Source organism: Neovison vison, chromosome 1 (assembly GCF_020171115.1).
Source record: "Neovison vison isolate M4711 chromosome 1, ASM_NN_V1, whole genome shotgun sequence".
In the NCBI taxonomy this organism is placed as follows: domain Eukaryota; kingdom Metazoa; phylum Chordata; class Mammalia; order Carnivora; family Mustelidae; genus Neogale; species Neogale vison.
The window spans coordinates 12,902,229-12,918,364 of NC_058091.1; the positions used below are offsets into that span (position 1 = coordinate 12,902,229).

The 16,136-nt window shown below is 39.7% G+C and overlaps 1 protein-coding gene across 7 annotated transcripts in view; it reads left to right on the forward strand.

Moving 5' to 3' along the window:
* IPCEF1 (interaction protein for cytohesin exchange factors 1) overlaps nt 1–7,045 on the forward strand; it is a 178,299-nt gene extending 171,254 nt beyond the window's left edge. For all 7 annotated transcript variants that reach the window (XM_044243551.1, XM_044243560.1, XM_044243598.1 and 4 more), the window contains one exon: nt 2,061–7,045. In XM_044243551.1, coding sequence (XP_044099486.1) covers nt 2,061–2,267 — 207 coding nt within the window. In that variant the 3' untranslated portion in view covers nt 2,268–7,045. The remainder of the gene's footprint in view (nt 1–2,060) is intronic.
* The last annotated feature ends 9,091 nt before the right edge of the window (nt 7,046–16,136 follow it).

The following is a 16,136-nucleotide window of genomic DNA, read 5'->3' on the forward strand; positions in this document are numbered from 1 at the left end:
AATCCTGATAGGAGTGGGTCTCTGAGAGAGAATGGGCATGGTGGTGGGGGGAGGAATATTGGGGACAAAGAGAAGAGCGGGGCATTCCCTCGAGCAGAGATGTGGGGTTGAAAGAGGGCTTCAAAGATGGGAGAGGTGACAGCATGTATTATGATTAAGTGAAGATGGAAAATCAGTGAGTCACAAGAAAGAAGGGAGAACTGTGGGAGTGAATTTCTTGATGGTGCAAGAGTGGGTGATCATGCACAAATGGAGAGATTGGCCTTTGCTAGAAGCACAGAGATTTCATCCAAAAGAACAGGAAGGAAGGCTGAGATGTACCTGTCTTGATGTAGGTAGTAGGCAATGGGAACTTGGGAGAAGTGTTCTTCTGATTGTTTCCATTTCCACAAAAAAAAAAAAAAGAAGGTCATCTGTTCTAAGGGAGAATGGGGGAGGAGGTTTGAGTAGAGATGAAAAGTTTCGAAATAGTAATTTGGGAGATTGGGAGAGAAAAGGAGTGGGAAAATAGGACTACTGGATAGTAGTAGTAAAAGCCACTTAATGGCAGTGGTCATGAATTTGAACTGCCACCAGTGAGTCTAATTGTAAATTTTTAGCTACACACATGCTGGCCTTGAGATAGACCAAAAGATTGGCTTAATAATAAACATGTACTGAATGTCTCCCTGGAACTCAGTGTTGTATTATGTGCAAGGAATACAGGGATGAATAAAATGCTTTCTGTCACCTTCCTTAAAATGCTTTAGAATGGGGGGCATGACATATCCATGCGCATCAAAGTATAACATGGCAAGTTCTAAGTACTGGAAGGCACGAGAGCATAAAAAAGCTTCTCAGTCCAATTGGGAAGTTCAGAGATTTTCTGGAGAACATGATGCCTGAAGTGAGTATAGATTTATGAGGTATAGTAAAATCTGGTAAAGAAAGATTGGCAAGTGTTCCATGTGAAAGCAACTCTAGAAAGTAGAGTTCTCCAGAAGAAAGGTAAGGAAGGCCACGTGGTACTGCATCACGGAGTGTGAAGTGGCGTTATGTGGCAGAATACATACCACCACTGTTGGAGCAGGAAGTGAGAAGGATCAACAGATGAGCTCAAGTCCACAGAACCTTGGACATGAAGGGGAACCATTTCGAGGATCCCAAATTTGAGGTGGAGGCCCTGCACTCTCATGAGAAGTGTGGATTTACAGGGAGGATTGGAGGCAGGGTCACATCAAGTGTGAGGAACTGCACTTTGTACCCCAAGTTAGGATTATGGTCAAAGGGATGGAGGAAGCAAGAATAGATTTGAGATTAAACTGTCAGGATTACATGATCTTTTTTGAAGGTGGAAGCTCATTTTTAACCCATTACCTCGGCTACAGAACATTCCCCTCACCTGAGCCAGGCGTTTCAGAAATGTGTGTTATTGGTTATGGAAGACATAGGGTAAAATAACGTGAATGGATTTGTTTGCTCTATTAGCATAATTGGAACACATGCTGTTTTGATGGAAAGTTAGTAGTCTTCTCTTTGAATAAAAAGCCTATATATTTATTTGGTATATATTAATTAAATACATGTGTGTGAGTTATCAAAAAAGAGGACAAGTTAATAAAAATAATAATATATTATCTGATGTCTTAGGGATAGTGCTACATCCCAATTTTACTTAGTGAAGTTTGGGTAGGTCAATGAAATGATGATACAATATGATTATAAGTCTCAGAAGGAATAACGCTCACTCTGAGATAGAAATATTACTGAGGTGTGGAATAAGGATTGGTCAGGGAAGAGCCATATGGAAAATCCTGTCTATACGTCTAGTTCTTCCAGCAGCCTTCACGTAGGACACTTAACTTCTTTTTGACACATACATGCAAATGGTTGTCCTGCCATATCTCTTAGGCTTGCTTAGGGATTAGAATATTAGTGTGTAAAAACACCTTGATAATTTTATGATGAATGTGTCTGTGTACTTGTAAAAGGACTAAAAAGGGTTTATCAAAATTAAGATACTCACTATATCTCACACCCTCCTCTGACTTTTTTTTTTTTTTTTCACCCTACTGGGGCAGTGTAAAGAACATGACCTGGCCATGATTAACCAGTTGCTGGATGATCCAAAGCTGACAGCCAGGAAATACAGGGAGTGGAAGGTGATGAACACTCTGCTGATCCAGGATATCTATCAGCAGCAGCGGGCCCCTACGTCTGCCCATGAAAGCACCCCTGAGGGACTTGAGGAACCACCTTCCTCTGCCTGTGTTGAAAATTCTATTTGAGAACAAGCCAGCATTCTCTTCCCTGCTACTTACCCCAAGTGACTCTTCAAGAAGTTGCAAGAGCTTTCCATCAAAGGAAAACTGAAACCAGTTCCTCAAGCATTGGCTCCTTCTCTAAAGAAGCAAGTGAGGTGAGGACCCACTCTGACAGCAGCCTCCTCATTCCAGTTGGAGGACTTTCATCGAGACTGGAGGGGTGGAGTCCAGTTGAACAAACTTCGTGTTCCTGCTCGGAGCTCTCGGTTATGCTAAGCTTTAAGTGGGAAGTGAGAAGTGTATGTTCCTTGCTTTCAAGAGAACCACGGTGTTCAAAGGACAAAGATCACATTTTACCAGGGATAATTATTCATAGAAATGTTCTGTTTTCCAAAAAAGAAGAATGTACATATTCCCCCGGCTTGGGTAGTGTAATTCTTCAAATCATTTCTTGGAGTGGAGGAATGTGTTTTACAGCATAAACTGGAATGGGACAAATGTGGTTTTTTGGAACCCAAATCTCTCTGGAGTAGCGGTGCCTTTTCTATAAGCTGAGAAATACTTCGTGGTGATTGGTGTGTGGGAGAGCCCAAGGGGGAGCCATGTTCTATTGAAAACCCTCTCAAAGTACAGTTTGATGTTTCTACACTTGACTCAGGGGTGGGGCAGAGAGGATCTGATTAAAGTTTCCTTTCCACAGAACAACTAAAGAAATCTATCTCATTGTGTGTAGAGACCTCTACTTCCTCCTAGCTTATCTAAACCACTGCAGGAGATAGAAATAAGTCCACCAAGGAATGCTTGCTGGTTTTGTCTCGGAGAGTGGTGCCTAGACACAGTGTCAACTTATATCCTGTCTCCCCAGATCAAGATGGACAAGATAATTCTGGTATCTGAATGGGTTTGATATCTTTACTCCTAAAACACCCAACAAAAACAACAAAAGACTTAAAATATGATTGTTTTATTTTTGTATGTTTGTGTTACCTTGGGTCCTATGTGAATAGCTATCTATAATACGTTTGTTATTTAAGTATATTTATAGAAGGTAAAATTACTAGTGTTTTAAAGATGGTAAAGTAATTATATGTTTTGCCCAATATATATTCTCCAAGTATATACTTTTTTGCTTGAGAAAATAGGAATACTGTTGATCACTGGAATTACTATGTTGCACTATAATGTATGAGGAATGCTCAGGCTATCTTGTGGGATAAATGTGGAGGCATGTATTAATAATTATTCATTTTCTGGCTTCTCTCTCTCTATCTCTCTGCCTCTCTTTCTCAACCCAGAGTGCTCAGAATTCTGTCACTCTCTTAACCGGAAAAGGACATTCACCTTAGGTTATTTCTTCTAGTAAATAGACTTTTTAAGCTTTATGCCATTTATGCCCACAAGCCCTAAACCAAATGAAACACAACTAATATAGTCTTTTGTCTAAGGTCTAATAGAAATTTTGGGGTTTTCTGTTAAAGAGAACTCATTTTATTAGAGAATATGAAAATCGTCCCTTATTAATCACCAGGAATATTTTTCATCTTACGAATAACCACAACCCACCAAAAACCTATTTTGCCCTTATCCCTAGCTAACCGTCAGCCCAACATGGGCGTGTTTCAGAGAGTCAATGTGTGGCTTGACATTCAAATGGAAATAACCCACTGAATTTTATTTGAAGACCAAATGGAAAGAGTCCTTGAAGGTTTCCCCAAGCTTTACTCAGAAGTGTTAATACTTTGTAAACAAAAACAACCTTAGTATTAAGAAAGAAAAACAACAGGAAACGAGTCAGAGTACTGTAAGGTTTTCTGTAAAATCAGAGGGGATGCCTAGCCAACCTTTAGGAGCCTCTGCTCCTAGTGGGATGTGCTGGGGCATGTGCTGAGGGAAGGACACAGGCTACACAGAAGCAGGGGCTTGGCTTCCAGTGAATTTACTCTTAGCTCTGCTGCAGGAGAGAAGGAACCATGTAGGTCCTCAGATGGGACCCTGAAACTTCTGCTTTGAGAGGCCAGTGCTTTCATCTTGTTACTCTGAGAGTTATCATTGACAATTTCTACAATTAGCAGCTGTTAGAAGGTTCATTGTTTAGAATTCATGATGTCAAAGAAATGTTGAGGGAAGAAGTACTAACGGAAGAGATGGAAGAGATAATTGTTGGGCAAAGTTCTCTTCCACCTTTTTTTCCCTCAGCTTGAGATACCAACTTAGAAACTTCAAAATAGTCTTTAAATTGAAGTGTTTTAGAGAAGCTTTTGGCCAGGGCTTGTGAGTACATGTCAGTGCTTTGCTTTGGCTTCTCAGTAAGACACACATAACTCACCCATTAGTGTAAAGTCCTTTAGGAACACTCAAACTTGAAGGCAAAATGGGTCCATGAGATTACTGAATTGAACATTTCAGTTATTTTTCAAAGTCATCAGTCCAGAAATGTTGGCTTTGTGAAAGCACTTACCCCACAGAATCTTCCCAGAGGTTCAGACCAAACTGCCTACCTAGTCTTGTATGCCCTCTTCTAGACCAAGCTTGCCTGCTTGTCAGTGTTTCCCCCTCTATAAATGCTTCCACTCTGCATTACCTCGTGTTAGGAAGTAGGGAGCTGCCTCTGTTGGGTCCCAGCATCAGCTGTGGTCCCTGAGAGGAAGTGGGGTGGGAGGCAGTAGGAAGTGACAGGCAGAGTAGGTTGAGACCTTCCATTCCACTCAGTTTAGGAATAACCCTGCCATTTTTCTGGTGCAAAGGATATTGGGAAAACTGGATTACTTCCAGTTTATTCCTGGGAATTGGGGCATCTCAGAAATGGATTTTGGGTAGTTTCATGGGGGCTTAAGGGGTGACCTCTTCCCCCACCACTCCTGTAGACATGGGATCTGAGGGCTGTGGAATGACCCAGAACCATGGCTGCTCTGAGCGAAATCAGGTCCAGCCCTGTGGCACCTGCTGTGGATTAGGATCTGGATGTGACACCTCTTTGGGGCTGCAGGGACGACCCCTCCTCTCTTTGGTGAGCCTGTAGACCCAGACTATGCCTGGTAGGATACCTCCATGACACACTCTCAGTGTAGCCCACACTGACCCAGGATGAATCATAATGTATACAACTGCAGAGACTCTAGGAAGCCTAAGAAAGATGGTGTTTGCAGTCAGATTTCAATGTGAAACCCAAGCCTTACATTTATGTAGCACTTTGTAGTTTGCCAATCTGTGTGTTCAGGCTCCCCCCACTTTGCTCCCCAGTGGTCTTTGCGGGGATGATGGTGGATTATCATCCCTCCTTTTTTGCCAGGGAGGATATTAGCTTCCCTTAACTCCCTTTCTCTCCCTTTCTCTTGCACAGTTATTGTTGGACCCCAGTCCCATGACGTGGGGTTTATGTATGTGCATTGCAGTGGACCGGGCACACCTGTGGGGGCTTTTGTGAAGTCAGTCACGGGAAACCTGAGGGAGCCTCTTTTCCTTGAGCACAGTCTCTTCCTCGGGGCTGAAGGGCAGCTGTCCCTTCTGCAGCCACTGGCTTCTGGGCTGACTGGATTGTGGTGTGACCTAGTCACCCTGTGCTTCCTTTCCTGCCTTCTGGAAATTAGACTGCTTGTTAGGTACTGTGAGATCCTTGGATGAAAGAGGTAGTTAAAGAAATGGAATTCATTTATTTTCTTTTAAAAGCATTTCAGGAGACATCAGAGACGGAGCCTCAGAAATAGGAGTAAGAATCTCCACCTTCGTCTCCTGATTTCTTCTCCTGCAATTATGGTAGCTTCCTCAGATAGACTTCAAATGACAAACAATAACACAAAGCTGAAACAGATAGAAAAAAAAAATACACTCTAAGTCTTTTGAGGAGAGGTACTAGACAAATTCCAGCCATATTTAAATGCATGGACTCACACCTCTTTTACGATACTCTCCTTGAAAGATAATGTTTTCATATGGAGCCACACAGTAGATTTAAGTGAGTAATTTAGGTACAGAGGATGCCTATCCAAAACGAGCCAATATAATAAAACTAACCAAAAACTTTTGGTTAGTTTTAGTATATGCCTCTTCTTCAGTCTAATAAAATATGATATTTGAGATTTTCCATTTTATTTTCCTTCCAGTTTTTTTGTGTGCTTACCTCACGAGAGAAATCGAGTCCTAGAAATGTCAGGTGACCGCCCTGCTAGGGTTTTGTAATGTGTAATTAAAAGGGAAAGCCCCTGAAACTAGGTTTTAACAACCCATATGAAATGGGTGAGAGGAGGAATAATTCTAACCTTCAACGTATGCCACCCTTCTCTGTGAGAAAGATACCAAACAGCTCCCTGTTTTTCTTTGTTGGGAGACAAGAAACAGTTTCTTTGCTTCCTCTGCATATTTCCCCTTTCCCATACTACCACAGACCACAGAAAACATGAAAAAATGATTCTACATTTGCAAAGGTTCTTCCATATCTCTTCTCGTGAGACGTAACGGCCCTGTATTGGTATTTCTTTGTGTTGAGTCCAAAGGGGAAGCATGCTCTGTGGAGACATTAAGCATCCTGTAATAAACACCAGGATCTGTAATCATCATAGACGTCAATGTCCTTGCATGATGGGGATGTGATTTTTAGCACTGCATGGTGTTGGGGGCAAGACAACAATGTGGAAATGATCTCTTCAATTTCATTGTGCTTTCATTCTCGGTCACCTGTCCTCTTCGAACTGAAAAAAGAGGCATGGCTCATTTCTTCGGCTTTATGTGTTTGAGATCGACTTGTAAGATATAAATAAAAACAAGAGAAAATATATGTAGTAAAATGACATGGAAAAAAATGGAAATTTACTAGTGGTGTTCATTTTCTGCCCTGCTATGTTGCTTCCTCCAAGAACAAACTTGACTAGGAAGGGTTTGACGACTGGGCTTTTAGCTTCTGCAAAGGTTGTGGTGCCCTCTGGTGGCCATTATAAGAATAACGGATCTAGACTCGATGGTTTTATTTTTAAATGCAGCATTTAATTATGTTGGGAAATCTATTTCAGTAATAACTGATCTGCTCTTCTCCAGAGCTCCTCAGCTTACAGGCTTGTTAGTAAAAGGTATATTTTTCAAAATTGTTGGTCCACAAAATGTGACTTGCACGTTACATACCCCTCATCATTACGAGGCACCCACATTTTGTTTAGAGAATTTGAAAAAAAAAAATTGCAGATCACAAAAATTAAGACCTGTGGCGCATATGTTACTTAAAATGCATAAGCTGTTTCTTTGTGAAAAATGAACAAAGAGAATATTGAAATAGCATAATAAATTGCTTTTATTTTGGATCACTGATAGGAGGAAATTAGCCTACATTTGAACTTGATTCACAATTCCTTGATTGCTGTCTACAAAACAAATAAGGAGTAATTTTTTCTCTCTCTTTCAGTTATCACTTCACATGTTGAGCCCTACCCTCTTTTTTCCTCTTTCCAGCCACTACCCCTTATGTCTGGGCTCCCACACAGAAGCAGGAAAAATCCTAGACCAAATGGATCAGCAAAAGGTATAGGTACAGTGTATTCCTGATTTCTACAACAACCTTGTATTAGTTTTCTGTTGCTGCTGTAACAAATTACTGCAAATTTAGCAGCTTCAAAGAATGTGTTTTCTTAAAGTTCTGGAGGTCGGAAGTCTGATAATGGCTTTCTTGGGCTAAAATCAAGGTGTTGGCAGGATTATTAGTTTTATGTATATCTCTTCTTCAGTCTAATAAAATATGATATTTGAGATTGCTCCAGGTGGAGAATACATCTCTCCTGGAGGGTCCATGGGAGAATACATTTCCTTCCCTCTCCAGAATACCCATATTTTTTGCTTCTTGTTTCCTTTCCTCTGTCTTCAAAGTCAACAATATTGTATCTCTGTGCACCCTTCTTTCTAGCTACACCTTCTTTCAAGGACCCTGGTGATTACACTGGGTCCATTTGATTAGTCCAGGACACTGTTTTTATGTCAGCTGATTATCAACCTGAATTCAATTTGCAACCTTAATTCCGCCGGCCCTCAATTCCCTTTCATGACCTATACACAGTTTCCAGGGATCAGGGCATCGTTCTGCCTGCCGCAAACCTCCATTTCAAATATCCTGCGTTGTCTCCCTTGCACCAACAATTTCTCCAAGGAAGTCTAGGATTTCCAAGTTTTAACCACAAGCATGAAAGTTCTTTGTTCTACTTTGTGACTTTAATTTGTTTTCATCAAAATATGTTCACTGAAAGAAGGTAATTCCATCTTTCGAATAAACAAAATCTTAGCTTTTAGAAGCACATGTACATAAGTGTAACAGGTACAGTATCATAATAATCAGATCAGGTTTTAATAATATCTGCATTTAAAGACAAAGCCTTACAAAGTTACTTTCAAGGATCAAGTATCATAAAGCAAAGGATAATTTAGGTTTCATATGCTTAGGTTTGTGAGCTGCCCTGTGCCCTATTGGACTGACCGAGGGTGTGGACAAGTCACAGGATTAAAGAGACTCTTGTGGGTGCAGATTGATGTTCCAATGTACTGATAAGCATAGAATTTCAGACATCCTGGCTCTGGCTTTTGTAAATCTGAACATTATATTTATCTTTTCTCTTAAACAAACAAACAAACGAACGAGCAAACGTATTTATAGGTAACCCCATAATGCTGGTTGGTTTTTCTAGTCACATTTTTTAGGAAGTCATAAACACTTGTCCTGCTGAAGTCTATACTCAGTATGTCTTGACAGTTCTGTCCAGAGGAGGATGTGTAGGGAAGGGATAGAATTCCCAGGCAAACAGGGTGTCAGGATGTTTAGTTAGTTATCCTAGTGCCAAAGGCTATCACTGTGGACACCGTGGATGTCAGCCCAGAGCCCTTCACCTGGCCAGAGCTTTCATTCCCCAGTTGCTAGGAGGTTTTGTAGCCAAGAGCATCCCTCATTTCCAGAAAACTGCCTTCAGCTAAGTGAGAGAGGCCAGGAGGTTCTGTTCCACTTCCCTAACCAGGGTGACTATGACAAGTGACTAGTCAAGGCCAGATGGCAGCACTTAACAGTTATCAGCTAAGTAGTAAGAATTATTCTAATGGGTAGCAAGGTCAGAGTGGTGGCCTGGGACCTGACCATAAGCATCTTCAAAGATTGCTAATATGAAATAATTTTCCTAGAGAACAGGTATATGGGAAGCCAACAATAGATAGCACATATATTTTCAAGGGAAATTAGATACAGGGTCTAACTTGTTGCTGATTCGCAGGAACCACCACCAAATATTATGGCACCGTGTTAGGGTAGGGTAGGAGCATATACAAGTCAAGTGATAAATGGCCCATATCCTTTGGTTTCTTTTCTTTCTTTCTTTCTTTTTTTTTTTTTAAGATTTTATTTATTTATTTGACAGACAGAGATCACAAGTAGGCAGAGAGGCAGGCAGAGAGAAAGAAGGAAGCAGGCTCCCCACTCAGCAGAGAGCCATCAGATGTGGGGCTCAATCCCAGGACCCTGGGATCATGACCTGAGCCGAAGGCGGAGGCTTTAACCCACTGAGCCACCCAGGCGCCCCATATCCTTTGGTTTCTGAGTGTATAATTGGAATGACAATACTTAGTGGCTGGGAGAATGCTCATGTTGGTTCTTTGGCCAATAATAGCTGTTGTACTAGTAGACGCCAAATAAAAGTCCACAAAGCTAGCTCCTTTAGGAAAGATAGTAAATAAAAACAAGTATCACACCCAAGAGAAATGACAGAGATTAATGTCACCCTAAAAGACTTAAGATAACAAGAGTAGTGGTCCCAAATCATACCAATTTACCAGTCTGATTCCTGACAAAACAAGATGGATCATGACAAATTAAAGTGGATTATTGCGAACTTAACCAAAATATAGCCCCACAGTAGATACTATGTTGGGTGTGGTATCTTTACTAGAACAGAGTACAGTCTCAAGCACATGGGCTTTGGCTAGGTAAGTATATTCTTTTCAATATCCATCATGAAGGAGGATGAGAGGCAATTCACGTTTAAATGTGATGGATGACCATACACGTTTCTGGTCTTGCCCCAGATCTATATTAATTCTGCTGCTATGTGTTACAAAATGTCAGAAGTTGAGGTATTTTCTTCCTTTATCTGACAGTTAACCATTTAAATAAGACATCACATCAATCCACTATATTGATAATATCATGTAATAAGCATTGAGAACTTGATAAACCAGAAGTGGCAAGTGCACTGGAGGCTATTATTAGGCACAAGAACTCCAGAGAGCAAGAGACAAACCCTACAAAGATTCAGGGCCTGCCAAATATGTGAAAGATTTAGGGGTCTAATGGCCTGGGAAAAGCTAGGACAGCTCACTCAAAGTAGAGGACAAGTTACTGTATCTTGCACTTCTACCAGTATGTAAGAAGCATTATTCTTGGTGGGCCTGTTCCAGTTTTTAAGAACTCAGCAGATTCCATGGTAGTAAAGATATATACAATACAGAAAGAAATAAAATGGAGTCTGATGATCTCCAATTTGAGAGTCACTGGATCAAGCCCATGCCATTAAAAACAGAGAAAGAGTCATTAAAAAAAGAGCGCCTGGTATGCTATTTAGGTCTGGTAGATACTAACTATGGTAGAGTGTCTAACCATGGAATATCAATTAAGTTTTCAGCCAGAACTAAACCTTAAGAGAGGGTACTAATAGATGAAAGTGAGAGTGGTGTACAAATAATTCATTGTGAAATGGAAGTGGCAGGTCCAAGACAGGACTTAAGCAGCTCCAGAGAGTGAAGAAAATTCCATGAACAAGTGACACCTAAGCCCCTTCCCACTGTTGCATCTTTACCTCTCATTCAGTTCACACATATGACCTCATGGGGGGAGTTCTCTGTCAGGTAGAGGAGAAAAATGCCTGCACATGGGTCATTATTGGGTTGAGTTGATATGTGAATTCAAGCCAGAAATGACTTACTGCCATACAGCTTCACTTATGGGTGACTCTAAAAGCCACTGGTGAGTGGAAAACCTCTCAGGAGTCTAAGTTTCAGGCAATGCACCAGGTCATCCACTTTGAATGGAGAGAGAAGTGGCCCAAGGAACATCAAGGATAAGGGGGTCTGGGTGAGATACTTGAGAATCTACCCATAAGAGTGGGCATAATTTGTGAAGATCCGATCTTTGCATAAAATGTTAATACCATCAAAAGCATCCATTTCAAAAGAAGCACTAAGCAACCAAGTGGGCAGCATGAATCAGCTAACTGATGTCAGCTAGCCTCTATCATTGATGACTCCAGGACTTGTGCAATGAGCTCATGAACAGAGAAGCCACGGTGACAGAGATGGAGGCTAACCATAGACCCCAGATCATGCATTTTGTCATCAAGCTGAAAGCTACTTTTCCTGCTGAATATCTAGCCTAGTAGTAACAAAAACCAGTGGTGAATCCCAAGAAGGTACCATGCTTTGAGGAAATCAGGTAGATACTTGTTGGCAAATTGATTAGATTGAACCATTCAAGGACTCAAAGAATGTCTAATCTATGTATTGGGTCCCACATACAATCACTATTGTGGACTGAATGTTGGTGCCCCTTCAGGATGTGTTGAAATCTAATCCCCAGTGTGGTGAAACCAGGAGGTGGCATCTTTGGGAGGTAATTAAGTCATGAAGATGGATAGTCCTCATAAGTGGCATTAGTGCTCTTCTAAGAAGAATCCAGAGGGATAATTCACTCTCTTTCCACTCTGTGATAATGAAACAAGAATTTAGGGGTCTGCCACCAGGAAGAGAGCTCTCATCTGAACCATGATTAATCCCTGAGCTCGTTCAGCCTCCAGAACTGTGGGAAATTTCTGTTGTTCACAAGCCTCCCAGTTTATGGCCTTTTGTTATAAACCAATTTTGGAAGCATATGTATTTACAACTTTTATATCCTCTTGATGGATTGACCCTTTATCACTATCTACTGACCTTTGTCTCCTTTGACAGTTTTTAACTTAAAGTCTATTTTGTCTGATATAAATACATCTACCCATGCTTTTTTGGGTTACCATTTGCAGGGAATATCTTTCTTCATCCCTTCGCTTCAACTATGTAGCTAAAGCTATATCCTTAAAGTGAAGTGAATCTCTTGTAGATATCATAAATTTATATCCCATTTTTTCTCACTAGCTACTCTATCTCTTGACTAGCCAACTTAATCCATTTATATTTTAATGATAATAGATAAGCAAATTGGGAAATATTCTCTTCTACTCTCTGGAAGAGATTGTGTAGAACCATGGTTAATTATTTCTTAAAAGTTTGGTAGAATTCTTTAGTGAAACTATCTGGACTTGGAAGTATCTTTTTTGGGAATTTTTAAATAACAAATTCTATTTCCTTCATACAGGGTATACAAATTATTTGATATTGGACAAGTTGTGATAGTTTATGATTTTTAAGGAATTGGTCCATTTCATCTATGTTGCCAAATTTGTTTTGAGTTGTTTATAATATCTCCTTATTATCTTTTGATGTCTGCAAGGGCTGTACTGTTAACTCCTATTTTATTCCTGATACTGATAATTTATAGACTTTTTTTCTTTATTAGCCTTGCTAGACATTTGTCAGTTTTATCTTTTCACAGATACCTTTTAATTTTATTAACTTTCTCTATTGCTTTTCTGTTTTCAATATTAGTTGTATTTAATTGGAAAAATAAGAAAAAGTACATTTAATTTTCCTGGAAATGGAAATAGCTGATGAATACTTACTAGTAGGTCATTAGGCCTTCCCAGACTCAAATGCAATTCATTTATCTGCATTTTCTAGTAGTTTATACAAGTGAAGACAGTTTTTTTATTTTAATAAATTCTTTTTATTTAATTAATAATTCATTTATTTGTTTGTTTATTTATTTATTTAATAATAACTTTAATAAGTCCTGGAGAAGAATAAATTCATTGACAGATGTGTATCCTAGAAAATAATAAAAAGTGCAGATGAAGAAGAGAGAGCTGTGTGCTGGAATGGTCAGGGAAGGCTTCACTGGGGAGGTGAAGTTTGAGTTGGATTTTGAGATACAGAAGAGGAAGAGAGGAACTAGGAATGTTAGTCTGAGACACAAAGGGGCAACATTAAGTCAGAAAAACACAAGATGTATTAATGAAATAAGCTATTTAGCTTTCTGTAGAAAAGTAATCAAAATAAATATAAACTTCTTTTATTGAACCTGTATTATGCCCATGCATTTATATCCATGTGTATATGTATGTATTAATGACCTGGTATTCTGCTATGTTATAAATGATACTCTGTTACTCTGGTTGGAGTTTCTCTATTCTGGGAAGAAAAACTTTAGGGAATCTAAAACTACTATCTAATTGAACATGAAAGAGACATGAAAAAGAACTAGTGTACAGCTGGGATTAAGATAATCCATCCACCTAGTTGATGGATTGTTGGACCACCCAATGAGACTGGACTAAAGAGCAAGATGAGTGGCAGAGCCTGTGGAACTGTAAAAATAGAAATTTGGCAGAGGGCCAAAGGTTGGAGGGGACAGATTGCTTTCTGAAACTATTATACTGATACTAAAACCAGGTAAAGTTAGGAGAAAAAAACCAGACCAATGTCCCTGATAAATATAGATCTGAAAATTCTTAAAGCAATAAAGTTCAGCAATATATAAAAAGAAATATGTGCCATGACCAAGTGGAGTTTATTCTAGGGATGCAAGGCTAATTCATTATTTAAAATAAGTCAACAAATCTACCATATCAGCAAGCTAAAGAAGAAGAATCACATGATTATATTAATTGATATAGCATAACTTGATAAATCATATCTACCAAAACCCTATAGCTAACATTATACTTAATGGTGAACCACTGAATCCTTTCCCTCCAAGACTGGGAAAAAAAGACAAAGATGTTTACTCTCACCACTCTTATTCGTCATAATGCTGAAAGTTACAGCCTGTGCAATAAGACAAGAGAATGAAATAAAAAGTCATAGAGATCACAAAAGGAAAAAATAATACAACTTCCCCTTTTTGCAGATGCTACCATTGTCTATGTTGAAAGTCCCAAGAAATCTTAAAAAAAGAAAAAAAAAATCCAGAAAAGCAAACAGAAGTCTCTTGAAACTAGTAAGAGAGTTCAGCAAAATCACAGAACTTAGAGTAAACACACACACACACACAAAATCAGTTGTATTTCCATATACTTCCATATCCATGGACACATGGATACTGAAATTAAAAACAGAATACCATCTATAATCACTCAAAAAATGAAGTATGTGTTAATCTGACAAAAATGTGTGGGACTTATATGCTATAAACTATAAAACATTGAAGAAAGAAATCAAAGAAATGTAAGTAACTGGAGAGATATACCTTGTTGACAAGTTAGAAGTCTCAACACAGTAAGGGTGTCAATTCTCCCCAAATTAACAGACAGGTTTAATGATATCAAAGTCCAAGCAAGGGGAAAACTGTCAACAAGACAGTGGAATAGGAGTTTCCAGCGCTTCCCCCTCAAAGAAACATCAATTTGAGCAACTATTCCCACTTGAAAATATCTTCATGAGAGATAAGGAATCCACGAGAGAAATTATAGAACTTGGGTGTAGCACAGAAATAGACCAATACTAAATACTGTAGAAGTAAGAATGCATGGTCGCAGATGTCAGGTTCAGAGTGAGTGAGGGTTAGGCTACTTGCATTTTCTCTGCAAGTCAAGTGTCCAAGTGCCCAAGGAAAGAGGAATCCATGGCACTACAGTTGCCATAGGTCTACATGGGAACTTGGTCATGAGAGGCATGAGGCAAAGCAGCGTGGAGGCTTGTAGACAGGGAAAACTTTGTTGTGCTGCAGCCCAGGAACATGGAACTTCTGACAAGACGGCTGGAATTCTAGCCCTGTCTGAAGTTCTGTGCACCAGAGCTGCCAGGAATTCCATCATCCCCACCATCATCAAAACTTTAAGGGAATAAATAGAGAAAGAATTATTGGAAAGGGCTGGACTTCCAGCCATGATGGCCCTGGGGCATATAGGCTGAGGCTTAGGGGTAGGCCTGACCGTTAGAATATTTATACTAAGGGTATAAGTAATTAGAGTATAAATAAGGATATAAATAAGGGTATAAATAATAAGGGTATAAATAAGGATGGGACAAACTGGTAACTTCTGACACTGAAACACATTGCCTACATATTGTTCGTAAGGCAATGTGCTTTATATACATGATCTCTTTTATGTGAGGTAGGTTTTATCCTTTTGATAAATGAATGCTAAAGCTCAGAATGGTAATTGCTTTGCCCCAAACTGAGCATCCCCTAAGAGCTGGAAGTGGATTAGATTTCATTCCAGTTTGGCTTTGGCTCCATTACTGAGGCTCTGGGACTATGCATGGGTCATTTGTTTGTTCTTGCTTCCACAGTGTCTAGTACTGACTTATAATTGGAATGTGGCAAATAATGATTGCTTTGACCACGTTATGAGAGCATCTGAGTTGTTAGGGTGGGACAATGTGGAAGCAGTCCACAGGAGGTTTGCAGAAAGTGTGGACTCTCTCAGAAGATAATCAATAGGGTGGTGAGCATAGAAATGGCGTCCCCTGTGGGCTGAGCTATTAAATCTATGCTTAATAGTCTCTCAGAGCTTTCTGGGGCTGCACGTGATTCTTGGGAGGCACATCTATAAGAGGTTATTTTCATCAATAAATGGCTGAACTTTATATTATTTTAAGGTTGATGATGCAATAAATCATAGGTCTGGGAAGCAAGAGAAAGAGAGCTTGAAAGTTGGAGTTCTGAAAATCTTACTTCCTTTGGGGAGGATAAAAGCTGTGGTTCTTTTGTTGTGATAATGACGGACTGTCAGTGTCTGTGCCTGAATCCTGCTCACTGAATAAATGTTGGTAATTGCTAATTGCCTTGAGAAG